General features: G+C 45.8%; 1 protein-coding gene across 4 annotated transcripts in view; it reads left to right on the forward strand.

The window, feature by feature from the left end:
- Window positions 1–21,360, forward strand: part of SYDE2 (synapse defective Rho GTPase homolog 2) — a 112,387-nt gene that overhangs the window by 81,683 nt on the left and 9,344 nt on the right. For all 4 annotated transcript variants that reach the window (XR_011021934.1, XR_011021935.1, XM_068239117.1 and 1 more), the window contains exons 6-7: window positions 7,935–8,116; window positions 10,804–11,035. Coding sequence is in view for 2 of the 4 variants with exons in the window: in XM_068239117.1 (XP_068095218.1) it covers window positions 7,935–8,116; window positions 10,804–11,035 (414 nt within the window). In the remaining 2 variants the exon portion in view is untranslated. The remainder of the gene's footprint in view (window positions 1–7,934; window positions 8,117–10,803; window positions 11,036–21,360) is intronic.

Genomic DNA, 21,360 nt, shown 5'->3' on the forward strand with positions numbered 1-21,360 from the left:
TAGTAGCCAATTGATTACTACTCCCATATCGCGCACCCAGTCAGAGAGTTGGGCTTGCCGATATTCAGCATTGGCATCAATTAGACAAGACAAATAACATGTATATTGTGCTTTTCTCCTGGCAGAATCAAAGCGCTTGAGCTACCCACTAGGGTGCGCTCAGTAGGCAGTGGCAGTGTTAGGGAGTCTAGCCCAATGACTCCATACTAAAGCTGCTTGGTTACTCTGTTGTTCTCGTCCAAGCCCTATTTCATACAGCCTTATCAATCCCTGCCATGTACTGATGAGGACCAAAAGTCTGAAACAGGCTGTCTACATGTGGGTTTGATATGGCTGTGTAAAACTTAAAGCTATAGGCTTGCTATAAACCAGTGGTTCTGGATGCTTGCTTGGCTTCACAAGGGCAAAAAAGGGATAATTTGCATATTCAGTAGGGCATTGTGGGTAACCACAAATGTTCACTTATAACTGAATTATTGCAAATTTCCTTCTGTTTTAAGAAGGCAATTACACCAAGCTTTGCTTTTTTAGTAGGAGGGCTTTTTGGTTCCTTTTATCCCCCTATACATTCCTAGTAGTTTGGGTCACCCTGAGTTGCTTGGTTACTCCATACTAAATGGGCTCTACATTACTGAACAGCTGAGATTTGAACCCCAAGTTGCCTGTGCCAGAGGCAGAGCCCTTAAAGGGACACTTAAGTCAAACAAAAAAAATGAGTTTTACTCACCTAGGGCTTCCAATAGCCCCCTGCAGCTGTCCGGTACCCTCGCCGTCTCCCTCCGATCCTCCTGGCCCCGCCGGCAGCCACTTCCTGTTTCGGCAACAGCAGCTGACAGGCTGGGAACGCGAGTGATTCTTCGCGTTCCCAGACACATTAGCACCCTCTATGCTGCTATATGGTATATGATATATGCTATAGCAGCTTAGATGGCGCTATTGTGGCCAGGAACGTGAAGAATCACTTGTGTCCCCAGTCTGTCAGCTCCTGTCACCGAAACAGGAAGTGGCTGCCGGCGGGGCCAGGAGGATCGGAGGGAGACGGCGAGGGCACCGGACAGCTGCAGCGGGCTATTGGAAGCCCCAGGTGAGTAAAACTCATTTTTTTTTGTTTGACTTAAGTGTCCCTTTAACCATTACGCTATCCAGCCACAACCACAATTGGACGCCTGCTGAGCAGAGTGTCCAAATCACCATCTTCTAGTAGGACATGTTGTGCATCTCCTTGCTCCAGATTGCTGATTAGATCTGTTGGTGTTGTCTCCTTTTTGTCTGATTGCAGTTGAGATTGTGTGAGCACGGGTGGTGCTCCTTTGGTGACTTGGGATGTGGGACAGGGATATGCGGGGGTGAACTACCCACTGCCTGCATTCCGATGCGCTCTACTCTGCGTTCAGTCTCTGTACAGTTCCACCTTCGGAGCGGAAGTTCCGACTTAGAAGGAAGTGTAATAAGATGGCACACAGCATAGAGCGCATCAGAATGCAGGCAGTGGGTAGGTGAGTTAACCCCCGCACACCTCGCTCTTGCCTCCCACATACTGCAGGGCGGTAATGCGTTTTATGAGAACATTCTCACTTATTGCCTGTTTGCGCTATATAAATGAAAAAAAAAAAAAAGGTACAGGCTCCCTGGAAGAGGCATCCGACAGTCACAACTGCTGCGTCAAACACAAAGATGCCTTTACAGATGTGTGAGAATGAGAGACTGTTGGTAGAGGGATGGTTGCTGCTATGGTCGGAGTTTTGCTTTAGATAATTGCTGCAGTTTGTATTCTGCCTGGCTCTGAAAGTCTTCTGTGGAATATTTCCTTTTGCCAGCCTGTAAATCCGTCACGGTTCTTTCCTGCAGTGTTAGTTTTCCTCCCACGGTTTAGGCTACTGTGGTCTCTTGAGGGTCCAGGGCCATATTTGGGGCCACAGGCAGCTCTCTGCAGAAGATTCCATCATGGCAGCAGACAGGAAGTTCAGGCTGATTTGCGGTCACATGATGAGATGATCCCTGGAATAACAGATCGTAGGAGAAGGTCCAGCATGACTTCAGTGTTGTCTCAGGTTCCTTCCTCGTGTCACAACATGACATGTGGAAGAATTTCTCTCCCTCACATGCTTGTGTAAAATACTCCAGGGAATTGTAAGCCACTTGCGTGATGAAGGGAACACATCGCGGTCAGTCGAGGAATTCTGCTTTCAAAGCACAACTGACCAATATGTGTCACCCATTGCGTTGTAACTCCTGCGGTTACTACATCTTGTATCCTGATTGAGATAAAGTTACGTGGAAACTTTTCTCAATGGGTTTTTTTAAGATATACATGTTACCAGGCTCGGGACCGCTGATAGTTAAAACTACGCCATACTTGTGGCTACCTAAGCCTGATGCTGCGGCTTCCGAGCACAGGATGCAATAGCGTGCCCCCGCTGGCACAGATCTCCGCTGTCTAAAGATAGCGGCGTTCTGTTGCCATTGGCTTCTGACCACATGATCACTGTGAGCCAATCACAGTGAGTAGGGAGTGAAAACAGACCTTAAAGGTCCTAAATCTGATGTGAAAATAAATTGATGAGATAAACTATTTTGTCCACATACTCCTGCGATTTTATTTCCCGCGTATCCGCTAAGAAAAGAATGTTTAATGTTGTATTGTCTCATACACAGACACAGTCTTTCAGTGTCCCAGAAGCTAAAATATAGATCAATTGACCTTTTTTATCAATCCACTGCTCTCAGTTGTTCTCCGCAAGGAAATCGCTTTATGGTGTTAATTCCTTATCAGTGAGGAATACGCTATAGTCCGACTTGAGAGAAGCTGTCCTAAATGTTAACTCTTACGGGCAGAAAAAAAAGAAAAGGAACGCAGTCTAGTTATTTGTGAGCTTGGCACTGTACATTCACGTCCACCTCACCACGTCGCCTCTGTTATCCTTTTTATTGTATCCTTGAAAGATAACCTGAAGTGAAAAGTAACTGATGAGATGAGCTATTTTATCTTTAGACCTCATGAGAGGTTACTCACCCTGCTCTCTGCATTTTACTGATGAGATCTCCATTCGGGTGCACCATTAGTTACTTAATACTGAGTGTACCTAATGCGAAGGGACACCTGTAGCTACCTATGACGGGCAAGGGAAGTAAGAGGAGTGACAGCTGGGCCAGCCAGCACACTTGTGGTGCAGTTGGATGGGGGTTTGTAGCTTCATGGAGGGCAAAATCTATGGTGCCAAGACATCTGTGCCTATAGGCTCCTGTGATGTAAATCCGGGCCTGGATACAGCAATTAAAACTCAACAGATTGTAGCCCCTTTCCACAATATCTAAAACTGAAATAAAATGTACGATGCAGTAGTTTGCAAGGATATGGAACATGGGAAATTTGGTTTTCATGTGCAGTGTTCTCCCCAGAATTTTTTCCGGCCGGGTGGCATGAAATAGTAGCCGGGTGGGTCGAGATGAAAGAATGCAGGGACAGTGTTTCTCTGCACATTTCTGCTTACAGCAGAGGTGGAGTTGAGCCGATAACAGCCGGGTGCTCACCAAAACTAGCCGGGTGTTCCACCGGCTAAAAGAGCCTGGGGAGAACACGGATGTGTGTGCTTACAGTTTGGCAGTGCTGAACGCAAATATCCTTCCTTGTTCAATGTACGTTTATGGGTTCAGTCTGACTCAGTGAAAACAATGCCTTCTCTGTGTGGCAGTTGTCTTATCTCATCAGCTGCGTCAGATATTACAGTAAACTACAGATCTTTCCACAGTGGCTAACCTGATCTCAAATACCATGCACAATTACTGTCGCCCACAGGGATCGGGAGTCAGTCTCTTGGGCGATTAATTGGTGGCCAAGTTCTGTACAGATGTGTCATTAGCCTACAGACTAGTGACGCATTCTGTTACTATGTGGGGGGGAGCATGGCTGAGCCGCTTCCAGTGGGTCGGATAAGGAGGAGAATAATGTCCTTGGCTGAGATAATCTGGCACTCTGGATCTCTTGGTGATGTATCAGGTAGTCTATACACACACTAAATGCTTGGTAGAGGAGACCCCCAATCAGCTGCCTTTGCTGGGAACCATCCAGCAAGCCTGAAGCGAAAAGGAACACTCTGGATTCCTTTGAGCCTTCCTGGTCTTCTCTCTGTCCTGTTGTTTCAGCGATGTCCCCCTTTCATTTGTGCCAGTCTGTGTCTCCTGGACTCCTCAGAAGGATTCTGAAGCACTCGCATCCCAGATTGCATCTGAAGACAAGTGCTTCTTGGGGACATCCGTACTTCTAAAACCTTCTGACGTGCCCCAAAGACATATTCCGACATTCTAGTTGGATAACTTTATGGGGTAGGGGGGTTTCCTGGGGTTCCGGGCTGTAGAACGAGGGAATGGAGGTTGGACTGGGAAGGCTCTTTGAGATTCAGAGCCTTCCCTCTTCCTATGTGAGTACAGTATCGTTCCTTATGGAAATATGGTGAAAGTACTGTTCGTAACAATGTGAGCATCACAACAGAAATTACTTTAAATTGTACTCCATACTCTGAGATGTTCTCAGTGTGCTTCATTCACCTTCCAGATGAGTTTTCTGGTGGTATGTGTTCTCCTGAGGCTTCCTTCTCTGTGTGAAGTCCTCCACAAGCCTCGGGCTATTCTGGCTTCCAAAAAGATGGGAAATATCGAGTCATCCAGTTGACCGCTGGTTTTCAGATATGGCTAACCATTAAGATGTTTGTAGACACCGGTTTTTAGGGGTGTGTGTGTTTATATTGAGCATGAATGGAGAAGAAGCTGAGGCATCGGAAGATGGAGGTGGCTTCTGGCTGAGCACAAGAATGCGTATCCCGTTATTCTCCAACCTCAGGGGAAAACGTTGGGTTTCCTCTGTGCTTAGTCAGACCTGGCTTGGTGTTATAGTGAAATATTGCTTCAGGCCACACTGTAATTTTGGCTTACAGGATTGGTGGTTTAAACAGCCTAACATGACCTCAGCCAGAGCCTGTCTAATTTACTGAGTGGATAATTATGTCTTTCCACAGGAAATAGCTTAGTCTTGGGCTTCAGATTCTCAAAATGTATTGTTCAAGTTTTCCATGGTATTTGCTGGTGGTTCTAGAGTGCTTGAGGAATTTTTGTTCTTGTAGTGGATTTAAGGCCTATACCCACTACGCGATTTTTCCGCCAATTTTTTTCAACCGGCAATTTTTGTAGCGACGAGCGGGAGTTTCTGCAATCTTGCGACGTTGGTAAAGGCACTCCATTACGTGAATGACGTTTGGCTACCTGCAGCGACAACGACCATCACAGCGGATCAGATCTTTAAGATCTCCGACAGCTCCTGTGCAAAATACCGCGATTGCTTGAACTCTCGTTCATGCCAGTCGTGTGCCGTCACGTATACATGTGGCAGGTTGATGGGTCAGGGTACGCTTGTTGTCAGGGGATGTCGCGGGGATCCACCTTCCTGTGTCGTGAGGTGAGTGTTCAGCTGTACACTGTGCAGCAGGATGGCGGAATACCTTTTATTGGGGTGTAACAGGTCTACAGGGGACCACCTTCTTCCTCTGGGACCCTCTGGCAAGCTCTGATGATGGTTGGATGATATTTTTAGCTGTTCTATAGACTTGCATGCATTTATAAATGTGTTCATTTATGTCTGTCCACCCAAAATGTATATTTTAGTTATGGATGAATGGGCCAAATTTATCAAAGCATTACCAACAGTTGTTTCTACTAAAACTGTTCTAACCAGCAGAAGAACAGTTCTGCATGATAGTAAGAACCTTCCCAAAGCCTATGTAATAGCGGCAGTTTAGCGAGGATTTCTAGAGCTACACTACAGTTAAAAAAAGTGCAAATCCATTCCTAACTGCTGCAGATTAAGAAGTGCTCATTAGCAGTTCTACAGATAGTGCAGGCTAGATGTGATTTGTGAAGGGCTCCTCCCCCCCCTCACTCAGAGCTTGCTGACAGCTGATGTGTTGGTTACCTCTCTGAGCTGCGGTTTTCCGCCCCGACCCTAACTCTGGATTACTGCCAAAAAATGTCTTTGTTACATCCCACAGAACTCTTGCAATAAATCTGCAGTGTCCACTTTCTGCTTTCATGGAAGCAGACAAAGGGTTAACATCCTGCGTTTACAAATTAGTTGAGGCTGCGAAGGCTTGCAGAGATTCTTGTGCTGATACAGCTGAGAGATCAAATTACAATTGTGATTACTTGCAGCTGAGGGGGAATTAGACAGGCTCTTCACACTAAACACAAACCGGGTGGATTAATCTGTATTTTCCTTGTGTCCCGTGCGTGAGTTCAGGTACACTTCAAAGTGGAACTAAACTCAGAACTTCCTCTCTGCTCTAATAGATTAGCCATAACATAACCTTTATAGAAAATAAATTATTCTTAACAATTTATGGAAATCCTATTAAAAAACATTTTTTTTGTTTGGTTTCACTTTTGCAGGGAGCACTGAAAGTTTTAAGCCTCAGTGTTAACTGTACAGGTAGAAACTGCCTCAGCAAAGCTCTCCTGAAGTCTATTCACAGCTGCTAATGAGAACTAATTAGGAACATTGACCTGCCTAAAAACAAACGGAACACAGATAAGTGAATTGCTTCAGCAACTTTATGTGGAATAAAGACTTTTCATTGTGTGCTGTGCAAGAGTTCTGGTCTGCTGTAAGAATCTGTCTACCCCTGCTCCGTTTTTCCTGAGTTGGCAGTGTGGTGGCACTGGTGTCCCAGGTGGGATTCCCAGAAATGACACGGGCAATTACCGAAGCCTTGCTTGTTTGCAATGGTTTTTCTTCAGTGTTTGATTGCGCAGTTGGGGCACGTTTACATCTCGTGCATGTGCAGCCTGGTCCAATAGGACGCCGTGGCTGTGTTCCCGAAGGCCTTCTGCACAGCGCTAACTTGGGAGGAATACTCTCTTTGGGTCAAAGGCCTGACACAGGGCGTCGTGCCTAGTCTGGACCAAATAACGGGGTGGGGTGTGTGTCAGGAACCTGTCCTCTTCTGTACCCTTACACGAACATGTATTTAGTCTGTTTCAGGGTTTTTTACCTAATGTTTCCTTTACATTTTAGGGATTTGTGTACATTTTAAAGAGAATCTGTATTGTTAAAATCACACATAAGTAAACATACCAGTGCATTAGGGGACATCTCCTATTACCCTCTGACACAATTTCGCCGCTCCTCGCCACATTAAAAGTGGTTAAAAACAGTTTTAAAAAGTTTGTTTATAAACAAACTGGCCACCAAAACAGGAAGTAGGTTGATGTACAGTATGTCCACACATAGAAAATACATCCATACACAAGCAGGCTGTATACAGCATTCCTTTTTAATCTCAAGAGATAATTTGTGTGTTTCTTTCCCCCTGCAGCTATCTTCCACTGAAGTGTCAGGCTGTTTCTTCCTGCAGAGTGCAGACAGCTTTGCCCTTGTATGTAATTCCTCAGTATGTGAAAGCCCAGCCAGCTCAGAGGAGGATTTATCCAGCTTGTAAAAGATAAGAGAGAAGAGAGAAGCTGCACTAATCTAAATAATACACAGGCAGTGTGCAGAGAGGGGCCTGGAGGGGGGAGATGCATCACAGAACCACAACACTGAAGAACTTGGCAGCCTTCCAGACACAGGCTGACAAGTCTGACAAGAGAGAGATAAGTTGATTTATTACAGAGATGGTGATAGTAGAACGTGCTGCAGTTAGCCAGAACACATTAGAATAGCTTTTGGAACTTGTAGGATGATAAAAAACAGGATGCAATTTTTGTTACGGAGTCTCTTTAAAACGTTTATGCTTATGTTACATGAGTGCTGGGAATAGGAGAGAATTGTTAGTAGAAATTCCATCAGGAGAAGAGCTATAAATAGGACTGTCCATATTAATCTGTATAGGAGATAAGTGCTAAGTGTTGCAGGCTTGGCTGATTTTCCTCCTATTGTCGTTGTGTAGGAGTGCTGAAGGATTACCTGAGGGAGCTTCCTTCCCCTCTGATAACCAAGCAGCTGTACGAGGCCGTTCTGCACGCCATGGCCGAGAAACCGCTGAAGATGTCCGGGAACGGATGTGACAATGACCCCCGGGACTCCGAACACACTGTGGAGCTTCTCAGCTGCCTGCCGGACGTGGAGAGGGTGAGTGCTGCTATGGTCACTTCTGGTTATCAATCGTACGTGCGAAATCGCTGCCATGTGTTTTTTACCCTGTACAGTTTATCTACTATTGCCTCCACTGTAAACTTCAACAGAGGTGCCAAAAGAATAAAAACAACTTTTGTTAAAAATTATAAATTGGGAGGTAGTGGTGGACTTGCCTCCCCAACAGAAGACACGAATATGTCCATTTCAATTCCGTATAAAACTTTGACTACTCCACAATGCAACACGTTTCGCATATGCAACCCTTCTTCATCAGACAATTAAAGGGTGGCATAAAAACACTTGGCTAAGCGACAATTCTAGTATATTATACAAAAATTAAGCTTAAAATTGACAATTTTACAACAACAAAACATTTGTGAAGCGCTTTTCTCCCTGAGGACCCAAATCGCATAAGCTTGTCTCAGATCAGTACATAGTGATGTGTACAGGGGAAAAAATGATGTTATCATAAATGGCTGTCTAAACTGGTGGCTTTCAGTTTTAAATTTAAACGTGTCCAGGTTTGGAGCTGTCTTGATGAAGTTTGGCAAGGCATTCCACAAGGTAGGGGCAGCATGACAGGAAGCTATGGCTCCAAAGGTTTTAGTTGGACTCTGGGGGTGGTCAAGTTATTGGATCCTTATGATCTGAGGCTTGTGGGAGGCGTGACGCAGTTGCAACAAATCCTTCAGATATCAAGGGCCTAGGTCGTGTAGGGATTTGAATGCCAATTCTGAAAAGGATGCTCCATTTTATGGGTAGCCAGCGTAGTGCAAAGGATTGGTGTTGTGTGGTTGGCTTGTTAGCTGTCTTGCGGCAGCATTCTTAACTAGTTGCAGGTGATGTAGGCCTTTATTTGGAAGGCCTGCATGGAGGGCATTGCAGTAGTCAAGCCGTAATGTGATAAAGGGGTGAACTAGGGTTGGAAGATCTGCTGAAGGTATGAGGTGCTTAATTTTTGCAATATTCCTTAGGTGAAAGAAGGAATGTTTCACAGCAGCTGAACTACTATTTATCTACCATTGCCTTCAGTTTGTATTAAGCTGCTGCCAGTTCGCCAGAGATTCTCACCAAACTGATGTAGTTAAAACAGCCCTGGACTTATCATGTATAATCTCTTTCTGCCTTAAAGCACACCTGATTTACCCAAGGTAAGCTCATAGGAATATTCATGCTGGATCTGCATGCCTCTGTGCATTGTCCGTTCCTCTCCTTGTTCTCCCTTAAAGGAAACCAGAGATTAACACTTTGGCACTAAATAAACATATCCCCTGATAGATTTTACAAAATAAATACTATACCTGCTATTTTCGCTGCTCTGGTGTGCCGTTTTTTTTTTTTTTGTTTGTTTGTTTTTTACTATAACTCCATGCAAAACATTATTATTATTATTAATTTATAAAGCGCCAACATATTCCGTGGCGCTGTATAAAGTAAGAAACAAACATGGGGTACATAATACAGACAATGGTGCACACTAATATACAAGATACATAATTAGTGACAAAATACAAAAAATGACACCGCATACAGAATACAAAATACAGAAGTGGTAATGACAGTGATAAAAGTAACATGATGAATAAAATGTATAATGATTTCCAAAACACAAAACTGGGAGAGAGCCCTGCCCTTGCGGGCTTACAGTTCATCAGAAAAGCATCGTATTTAGTGGGCTTTGTGCAAAATGAAATCACCATTTCTAAAAACTTCTAATGACTAACAAATATAGATAAAAAAAAAAATGATAAAAAAAAACATTTTCAATATACCTCTTACATTAGCAGCTCCTCCCATCTCATCACATCTCTCTGTGATGCTGCAAGTATACAGAACAGGAAAGCAGAGCCAGAAGGGGGCAGGCTTGGGCTTAAAAAGACACCAGAGAAGACAGACTCAGCTATTATTCCTGAGCAAAGCCAGACTGAATGCTCAGTCTGGGATTTTATCAGGGCTGATAACAAGCAGGCTAAGCAGTGAAGGATGAAACAGAGAGCAAGGTAGGTGTTTTCTCTAATGTTCCCACTGATATATATGGTGAAATACATGAGGGTGCTTCGTCTCTGGTTCACTTTAATCACGCCTTGAAAAATTTCATCTGAAGTCAAATTTTCAGACAGGAAGAAGGCAGCCTTGTGGCAGTGTTCCCTCCCATCACCCTCCCTTCACCCTCCCCGTCCCCTCCCTTCACCCTCCAAGGCCCCTCCCTTCACCCTCCAAGGCCCCTCCCATCGCCCTCCCAGGCCCCTCCCATCGCCCTCCCCGTCCCCTCCCATCACCCTCCCCGTCCCCTCCCATCACCCTCCCCGTCCCCTCCCTTCACCCTCCCCGTCCCCTGCCTTCACCCTCCCCGTCCCCACCCTTCACCCTCCCCGTCCCCACCCTTCACCCTCCCCATCCCCACCCTTCACCCTCCCCATCCCCTCCCTTCACCCTCCAAGACCCCTCCCTTCACCCTCCCCTCCCTCTCCCATCACCGTCCCGTTCCCTCACATTCCTATTTATTATTTAAGGGGTTTGGAACTGCCAATTGTCCTTTATTGAAGTAGGTGTGTCAGGTAGGTGGTTACATTTGAAGGGCACATTTTTGCTGGGTAGAAGCCCACAAGTGTGATTTATGTTGACCGCCCGATGCATAGAGCCTTCAGGGAGTTCATATCCTCTTACCTTCTGTCCTTCAGGCCACCTTGAAGATGTTGCTGGATCACCTGAAGCTGGTGGCGTCCTACCATGAAGTGAACAAGATGACCTGTCAGAACCTGGCCGTGTGCTTCGGACCGGTACTGCTGAGTCAGCGGCAGGAGACGTCCAATCACAACAACCGAGTGTTCATCGACTCGGAGGAGCTTGCTAGTGCCTTAGATTTCAAGAAACACATTGAAGTCCTTCATTACTTGCTGCAGTTATGGCCAGGTAGGCACAACAGCCTGACAAGCTTCTTGCTTCAATGGGGGGTTGCTCACATGTTCTTCTTAAAGAGGAACGCCATTGAAAATAATGTAATAAAAAAGTGGTTCATTTTTACAATAATTATGTATAAATGATTGTCAGTGTTTGCCCATTGTAAAATCTTCCCTCTCCCTGATTTACATTCTGACATTTATCACATGGTGACATTTTTACTGCTGGCAGGTGATGTCACTGGAAGGAGATGCAGCTTGCCTTTTTTGGAAGTTGGAAACGGCTGTAAACAGCTGTTATTCCCTACAATGCAACAAGGATCTTCCACAGTGTGATGTCAGAACCATGGTCCTGACATCACACTGTGGGAGGGGTTTCACCACAATATCAGCCATACAGAGCCCCCTGATGATCAGTTTGTGAAAAGGAAACAATTTCTCATGAGAAAGGGGGCATCGGCTACTGACTGGGATGAAGTTCAATTCTTGGTTACGGTTTCTCTTTAAATGCTTACTTTGGGCTATTTTGCAGTACAGGTAGATCATGAGGCTGCACAAACGCCTTCCTTTCATTCTTTGGGTGCTTAGAGGGACTGTAGTAAAAATAACGTAATGAATAAAATGTTTAATTTTTTTCCAATATTCATTTATAAATCATTTAGTCAGAGTTTGTAAAATCTTCCCTCACCCTGATTTACATACTGAAATTAATCCCAGGTGGTGTTCTCTTTAGTCCTGTCAGATGAGCTCTGCGGAACGTTTGTTTCTGAGAGTTCTGAAGCCAGTGAAACTAATGCCTGGTGTCCCAGAATGCACTGGGAGGAGAATTCTGCATAGCTAAACAGCCTAGGCTAAAGGCCCATACACACGTCGGACTTTTGCGAACGACGGGTCTTTTGAACGTCCCGTCGTTCAGTCGTCCGCACGCAAAATTGGGCGTGTGTACAGACTGTCGTTCGGGTGATAAGACTGAGTTTGAGCGATCCGCCCGGCGGAACAGACTGTCGTTCGGGTGATAAGACTGAGTTTGAGCGATCCGCCCGGCGGAACAGACTGTCGTTCGGGTGATAAGACTGAGTTTGAGCGATCCGCCCGGCGGAACAGACTGTCGTTCGGGTGATAAGACTGAGTTTGAGCGATCCGCCCGGCGGATCGCTCAAACTCAGTCTTATCACCCGAACGACAGTCTGTACACACGCCCAATTTCGCGTGCGGACGACTGAATGACGGGACGTTCAAACGACCCGTCGTTCGCAAAAGTCCGATGTGTGTATGGGCCTTAAAGGGACACTTAAGTCAAACAAAAAAAATGAGTTTTACTCACCTGGGGCTTCCAATAGCCCCCTGCAGCTGTCCGGTACCCTTGCCGTCTCCCTCTGATCCTCCTGGCCCCGTCGGCAGCCACTTCCTGTTTCGGTGACAGGAGCTGACAGGCTGGGGCCGCAAGTGATTCTTCGCGTTCCTGGCCACAATAGCGCCATCTATGCTGCTATAGCATATACCATATACCATATAGCAGCATAGAGGGTGCTAATGTGTCTGGGAACGCGAAGAATCACTGGCGTCCCCAGCCTGTCAGCTCCTGTCACCGAAACAGGAAGTGGCTGTCGGCGGGGCCAGGAGGATCAGAGGGAGACGGCGAGGGTACCGGACAGCTGCAGGGGGCTATTGGAAGCCCTAGGGGAGCAAAACTCATTTTTTTTTGTTTGACTTAAAGAGACTCTGTAACAAATTGTTTATCTTTATTTCTTCTATGCTATAAGTTCCTATGCCTTTTCTAATGTGGTCTGGCTTACTGCAGCTTTTCCTAATTGCACAGTAGCTGTGTTATCTCTGTTATATGATCTAATCTTCTCTCTATAGTCGGCACAGTCAGGCTGAGGCAGTCAGACTGGAATGTGCAGGGCTGCTTGTGATTAGCTAGAAGCTGTACACACCCCCTGCAGGCTCTGTGTGACTAACACACTCTGCTTAGCTGAGCCTATTAGAAGCTGGTTAGTTTGTTTGTAAACACTGCCTAAAACTGGCAATTACAAGCCAGGTTTGCAGCAGAGAATGGCAGAAACAGCACAGAGGGGACCAGGAGCACATAATGAATAGAATGGTATGCTTTTTATTGTAAGAATTTCAGAGTACAGATTCTCTTTAAAGAGAATCTGTACTCTGAAATTCTTACAATAAAAAGCATACCATTCTATTCATTATGTGCTCCTGGTCCCCTCTGTGCTGTTTCTGCCATTCTCTGCTGCAAACCTGGCTTGTAATTGCCAGTTTTAGGCAGTGTTTACAAACAAACTAACCAGCTTCTAATAGGCTCAGCTAAGCAGAGTGTGTTAGTCACACAGAGCCTGCAGGGGGTGTGTACAGCTTCTAGCTAATCACAAGCAGCCCTGCACATTCCAGTCTGACTGCCTCAGCCTGACTGTGCCGACTATAGAGAGAAGATTAGATCATATAACAGAGATAACACAGCTACTGTGCAATTAGGAAAAGCTGCAGTAAGCCAGACCACATTAGAAAAGGCATAGGAATTTATAGCATAGAAGAAATAAAGATAAACAATTTGTTACAGAGTCTCTTTAAGTGTCCCTTTAAGCAACACTGGGAGGGTGTGGTTGCATACCAATATGTTTGATCAGTTTGAAGTGACTGATTTCACCCGCATGTCCTCTCGATCTCGGGTCTCAGAAGAAATCAAATTGAGAATCTATAGCATTGCTTGTGGTTGTGCCTAGCGATGGTCGTAATCTGCTAATTAGGTTTACACAAAATTTCGCTTAACTTTTTCGCAATTACGACGATGCGCGATTACGATTTGGACATTCAACTGATTTTGTGGAATCCCTTCCTAATTTTGTGCCGACTTTAGCAGAGCCCCCAGACGTGCCATTGTCACCAAAATTGCTACGTATAAAAAGGGTGGGAACAAGGCAAAAACATATTTTTTTCAAAAAGACCTTTAAAGTTTTTGAGAAAATCAGTTTTAAAAATCCAAAGGTAAAATGTGTTTTTGTGGTGGTTTGTTTTTTTTGTAACTCAGAATAATGACGGTGTAAAGAACATTTTATCCTTTGCATTTTTAAAATCAGTTTTCTCAAAAACTATAAGGTTTTTTTGAAAATGTTTTCCTTGTTCCAACTCTTCTCCTTAAAGGGGAACTGAAGAGAGAGGTATATGGAGTCTGCCATGTTTATTTCCTTTTAAGCAATACCAGTCCCCTGGCAGCCCTGCTGATCCTCTGCCTCTAATACTATTAGCCACAGACCCTGAACAAGCATGCAGCAGATCAGGTGTTTCAGAGGGAACCCGAGGCGGGGTTCTGGGAATGAAGGCTGTCTAAAGAGCCCAGCCTCTGTTGCTATTTAGATTCCCCCTAAGCCCCCCCCCCCCCCCCCCTGCACTCAGCGAGACCCCATTATTCACAGCCGCGCTGTGCGGCTGTGTTTACCTTTGTAACGTCAGTCTCCGCTCTCCTCCCACCTCCTGCAGAGCTCCGGTCCCCGCCCGCGTCCCTTCCCTCCAATCAGCGTGGAGGGAAGGGATGTGGGCGGGGATCGGAGCGATGCAGGAGGCGGGGGAGAGCGGGGACTGGCATTACAAAGATAAACACAGCAGCTGCTGACACGCTCAGTGTCGGCAGCGCGGTTGTGAATTATGGGGTCTCGCTGAGCAGGGGGGGGGGGGCTTAGGGGGAATCTAAATGGCAACAGAGGCTGGGCAATATAAGCAGACTCAGCCTCTCTATGGGGATTTCATTGTTAGAACCTCGCTTCGGGTTCTCTTTAAAGTCAGATCTGACAAGACTAGCTGCATGCTTGTTTCTGGTGTTATTCAGATACTACTGCAGAGAAATAGACCAGCAGGGCTGCCAGGCAACTGGTATTGCTTAAAAGGAAATAAATATGGCAGCCTCTGTATACCTCTTACTTCAGTTCCCCTTTATCATTTGTGGCAATTTTGTTGATGATAGTATGTACGGGGGCCTTGCTATTAACCACTAAATTAGTCGTCATCACTAGTTGTACCTCTCATTGTGTGGTCATCGATTCCCCGCCAATCCTCCCCTGACTCTGCGAGATTTCCCAACATGTCCGATTACCAGTGGTTCATAAACTGATACCCTGACTAATTCTTAGAAATTGCATCTTTATGTAACTGAACCAGCAATCTGAATGTTTTGCTTGAAGCAGATACAGGAACATGCATATTGGAAGGGAGACTGGGGACGTTTCATGTTACATCTTATGCAGCTGTGCAGAGGATTTGTGGACTTCAGTGGGACTCCATCCTTGTTAAGGGCCCATTTCCACTAGACGCGTTGCTATGCGGTAAACCGCTCCGCATCGCAATGCAAGGAAACTGCAACCAATTCATGTCAATGGAGTAGTTTCCATTGAAGCAAATTGACCTACGCGATGCGACGCGGTGAAAATTATGGATAGTAGGCTGCAGTTTTCCGCAGCATGCATCCGAGTCCCCATAGCGGCTGACGGGAAGTCGCATGACGCCGCATCCGGTTGTACGGATGGCAAACATAAGTACTTGCGGGGGGATGCGAGGCGATTACCCCTCATCCATTACGCTAGTGGAAACGGGCCCTAAATGAGAGAAAATGAAGCGGTTGGAAAGAGACCATTTCTGGCTAGGCATTAGAAATGATTCTAGTATTAATAATGTGGAGTGTTTCCTGAGGAGATATAAATTGTCCATGCAGAGGTCAGGGTTGATTTTTGAAGACCTATTTAAAGAAAAAAATGGCTGTTTTGTAATTATCAGTGACAACCGTCATTGTTGCAATTTATAATTCACCACAAGATGGTTCACAATCCATTACCTTAAAGGAGTCATCAGGCAAAAAAGGGGCTTTCTCCAGCCCCTTACAGCCGACTGTCCCACGCTGTCACCTCCGCTTCCCGTTGATGTCCCGCTCTCGCCACACGGTGCAGAGGCTGATGCGGGGTCGACCTTACTGCACCTGTACGAACCGCCACTGTCAATCATGGCCACGTGGCCCGCGGCCAACTGCGCAGTGTACCGCGGACCACGTGGCCATGATTGACAGCAGCGGTTTGCGCAGGCCTCTGCACCTTGTGGCGAGAGCGGGACAGCGGCGGGGAGCGGAGGTGACAGCGTGGAACAGTCGGCTGCAAGGGGCTGGAGAAAGCCCCAGGTGAGTAAAGCTGTGTTTTTTTTTGTTTTTTGTTTTTATTTTTGTCTGACAACTCCTTTAAAGTGAACCCAAGGCAGCAAATAAAAAACATATACGCACGCACGCACGCCTCGCCCTCACTGTTGCCGCGTGCAGGCTCTCAGAACACATCCGTCACAAGCTTGTCATATACGTTCTTGTGGCCACATACAGCAGGGAGACTGCTGTGTGGTAATAGCAGAGAGGGCAGGTTGTGATGCACCACCTCCTGCATCGCTCTACAGTTATTGTTGTCCAATCAGTGGAGGCTTTTAGCGCACTGCAGATGCCAGCTCTAGATTTCCTATGCTTGGCTCTTGTTTTACTCCCAGTGTTGGGAGTACCTCGTCTTTTCTTGTGACAATTTGACAAGCTTTCCAATGCGTCCTGTGCCAGTAGCTGCTTTACTTTTGCCGTGTGCAGGACTCTCTGTGGCAACTGAACTCTGTGTCATCTTGCATGAAGCTAGGCTTTAAATCTCAACCAAATCCAAAAGTTAACAAGGCAAATTCTAACAGCAATCAAGGCGATAAATGAATGTTAGTAGTTTATACAAGTAATGTGGCAGACAGAATACATGTTTCATGGACCAAGTTCTCTCTAAACTGCAATGCAGCTTTCTTCCTCTTCTCTCTGAATTCAACTGTTGGGCGGGTCAATCAGGTGAGATCATGTGACACACAAAGTAGAAAGGGCAATAGATACCAGACTACGCTTCCCTGAATCCCAGCATTACTATGTTCACAGAAAAATAGATGTTCTCAGTTTTAAGACCTCACCTCTGGTAATAGGAAACGGACTGTAGAGGATTTCAGCTTGTACGGATTGGTGCATAGCTGCAGCAAGCACAGTTACACAGTTCCATCAAGGCTATAATTATAAATTACACAAAGTAGTACAATTGCTTTTAGAATTTGCCTTATTCACTCTTGGGATTTTAGTTTGAATTTAAAGGACCATTTTCACAAAAAACTGTAAAATTAAAAATACATGTGTATGGATACATATAAGATGTACATTAGTACCAGAGTAAAATCCACCATACATTACTTTTTTCTTTTGTCAGTGTACCTTACAGTAGGTAAGTTATTATACCTCTCACAGATTTTGGACTAGTCCATGTCCTGATGGGAGATTCAAAGGAATTCCTTAAAGGGAAGGTTCAAGCAAAATAAAAAAATGAGTTTCACTTACCGGGGGCTTCTACCAGCCCCATGCAGCCATCCTGTGCCCTCGTAGTCACTCACTGCTGCTCCAGTCCCCCGCTGGCAGCTTGCCGATTTCGGAGGTCGGCGGGACGCATTGCGTACATTTTTACGCATTCCCGCTAGTGCAGGAACATTATCAAATACATTTTTACGCATTGAACCAGTAACGCGTAAAAATGTATGCGTTAATGTTCCTGCACTATCGGGAATGCGTAAAAATGTACGCAATGCGTCCCGCTGACCTCCGAGGTCAGGAAGCTGCCAGCGGGGGACTGGAGCAGCAGTGAGTGACTACGAGGGCACAGGATGGATGCATGGGGCTGGTAAAAGCCCCCGGTAAGTGAAACTCATTTTTTTATTTTGCTTGAACCTTCCCTTTAATCTGGTCGAAAATATAATTGTTATACTAGAAATTGTACAGTTAATTGGCAAAAAGTAATTTTATAATGTGTTTTACACTGGGAGGAAATGTACATTTTATATGGGTATTATGGAGTTACTGCTTACATTTTACATGATATTATCAAACCTACTGTTCTGGCAGGCAATGAGCAAAGGAACTTCAGAATTAAAAGGACACTTGAAGTGAGAGATGTATGGACGCTGCCATATTTATTTCCTTTTAATAAACAATACCTGATTCCTGGCAGTCCTGCTGATCTTTCAGGTCAGTAGTGTCTAGCCACATGCTTGTTTCAGGTGTGTGATTCAATCTTGTCAGATTTTTGTCAGATACATCTAATCGGCATGCTTGTTCAGGGGCTATGGCTAAAAGTATTAGAGGCAGAGGATCAGCAGGACAGCCAGGCAATGTGCATTGTTTAAAAGGAAATAACTGTCAGCCTCCATATGCCTCTCATTTTGGGTCCCCTTTAAAACGTCTGAGCAGGTAACTATATCGTTGTATAATATCTCAGGTAATCATCTGTTCGCCTATTAGTTGTATATAAGTGTCCCATGCATGCTACAGACCCCACTTTCTGTTAGTATAGCGATGTGATCCAGTGACCTGTTGGCGTGGTGATAAAGCCGGCTGTGCTGTTTGCTGATAGGTAGATGACACTGCGGAGGGAGACTGCTGTCCAGGTAACGCACGTGCAGTATGGAGATGCTATGAGTTCCGGTGTGCAGTGTGCATGGCTTACTCAGTGGGGAATGTTTCACTGACCAATGAGGCTGTATTTAGTGCCTGTCCAACTGGAGTGGATGCACAGCTCCTACATGTTAAGCGCGACTTTATAGGGAGACTGAATTGAGTTTAAAAATAAATAAAACAGACACTCGCCTAAGGAGAGGGAAGGCTCTGGGTCCTATAGAGCCTTCTCGTTCTCCTCACGGTGTCTTCGTTCCCCTGCTGGCTCCCCCATTTGCTCTCTTTGGGTTGTGGAGACTTCAGCAGTCTTCAGAAGCACCTCAGCTTCCAAAGATGGGCCACTCCGTACTGCGCACGTGTGAGCGCCCTCTCTGGTGCACTCACGCATGCACAGTACAGAGCCGCCGGTCATCAGAAGCCTGAGCGCTTCCGAAGTCTTTTGCGGCGGGAGATTCTAACGGAGGAGCCTGCAGGCAGGCACGGGCTCACGAGTAGTTATGAGTCCCTAAGGACTGGAATTTGTGATTTAAATGAGGCTTAATTGCCTCAGGTGTGTGGCTGGGAGAGAGGGATAGTTACCCATATGTCCGTCGTCCTCCCTGCGCTCCAAACAGCTTGCATGCGTCCTATTGGACGCGTTGCAAGCCTCACCACCGCCAACTTCCTCCTTCTGGCTTGAAGGAGGAAGTGGACGGTGGTGAGGCTTGTCCAATAGGATGCGAGCAATCTGTCTGGAGCGCAGGGAGGACGGACTTATGGGTAACTAACCCTTTCTCGTCCAGCTGCACACCTGAGGCAATTAAGCCTCATTTAAATACCACTCGTAACTACTTGTGAGCCCGTGCCTGCCTGCGGGGAAACGAGGAGACCGACAGGAGAATGGGAAGACTCTGTCCTATATCACGTAAGCATGTAGATATCGCGGGTAGGCGAACAGCTGCAGACAAACGTGATTTTTCAGTAATAAAGGTTTGTTTCCAGAGTTAATACTTCTAATCTACGCTAATCAACATGACTGCTTTGAGAATTTGCCTTGTTCCCTTTGGGATCAGTTGGGCATGCAGCTTTTGATTCTGCATCCTCAGGTTTGCATCATTCAGGTATTATATTTTGGTGTGTACGCCGCCTTCTTGTTCAGTATTACAATATTGTCTGCCACGTTTCCTGTAAGAATCAGATGCTGCAGCTCATTTTCTCTCTATTTCTTAACAAGGCCTGTTAACATGAACTAAATGTAACAGAAAATGTGATGTGTACCTGCGGTTTTGGGGTGGTGATGTTCTCTACAGGAGACTTACCATATTAATTCAAGCAGTGCTGGTTTAAGTGGCATGAGGGCCCTGGAGTGAAGGTAACTTGGGAGCCTCCTACAGCCCCCCCCCCTCCTTCAACCCAACAAAGTCAGCCCCTGGGGGGGGGGGGGGCACTGAGCTGGCTGCCGCCAACTAAGATCAACTTTAGCATTCTCCTCCTTGAACCTCATCAGAGGATTCCTATTTTTTCTTCATTTTCTGCCACAAAGGCCACACTAAGTACCTATCGCCATATGTACGGTTTTCCAACATATAGTCCCTCCTCTCCCCATCTAGGGTAATTATAGGTTACTTGTAAAAAGTATTTTCGGTTTACGTAATGTGCAGTTATGTTACCTCAGCAAAGTTGATCAAGAAAGTTCTCCGTCCTCTCCAATTTCCTAAAATCTCCCACCACCCCCCAAACACAGAGCAGATAAAGGCAATTAAATTATCCACGACGATTATGAGCTGATGTACCGATCGATCACTGACAGATTAGAATTGTGATTAATTGCCTACACACAGCACATTGATTGCCAATAGATTACAGCTGGAAATCTTTTGAAAATCGATCGAACAGCAACGTTGTGCTGTTTGACGCAATAGCCTGTCCATCAAACTTCTGCTCCTTGGATATGTTTGTAGTCAGTTATCACCTGCAGGATGAGTTGAGCCCCGTGGCATTGTGGGCGCTGCTGTTCTATTTCTGTATCTGGAATCTCATTTTAGTCCATTGTCATTGTAGTAAATGAATAAATCTACTTCCCTTACCCCCTCCTTGGCTGCATTGTTTGTATTGCTGTGGAGCAGCTCTTGTGTATAACTTCCGAATAACCACGATTCAGATTGTTTGCCTGAAAAGTATATGAACTGCTTATAAACAGACGGGTGTCTCAAGCGGCCAGCCAGCATCTCGCCTTAATGCTTTTCTGTGAGTGTGCAGAAAAGCATTCAGCGGATTTCAGCATTCTTCACCCGGCAGGGGGATGCGAGATCACGGTGCTAAACGACCCAAAACCGGTCCGCCGAGGTCCTTGCCCATTTTTGACACAGCTCAAATTAATTGATGGGTATGAATTAGGAAAGGTGTGTGCCAGAGCCAGGGAAGGAGGAGGAGGAGAGGCCAGGATTCAATCCTTTTCGCGCATTGGCCGCAGTGAGACGGCCACCTCTAGATTGGACCGGCCAGAACCCGAAGTGGCCAGAATTCAGGTTCTGACGGTAACATATATACACACGGGGGTGATGATGCTTGCTTTTACTAGGCGTTTGGGAACAGCTGTTATTTCCCACAATGCAACAGGGTTCACATCCAGGAAATGGTTAATGACATTGCTCTGACATCACACTGTGGGAGGGGTTTCACCACAATACTAGCTGTACAGACCCCCTGATGATCTGTTTGAGACAAGGTAAAGATTTCTCATGGAAAACTAGTTATCGGCTACTGATTGGGATAAAGTTAAATCCTGGGTTAAAGTTTCTCTTTAGTTTCCTGTCCTCAGCACTGCCATGGTTCATGTTAAGGCCAGGAGAGAAAAGAAAATCTCCCTA

The sequence above is a fragment of the Hyperolius riggenbachi genome, chromosome 6 (assembly GCF_040937935.1).
Source record: "Hyperolius riggenbachi isolate aHypRig1 chromosome 6, aHypRig1.pri, whole genome shotgun sequence".
In the NCBI taxonomy this organism is placed as follows: Eukaryota; Metazoa; Chordata; class Amphibia; order Anura; family Hyperoliidae; genus Hyperolius; species Hyperolius riggenbachi.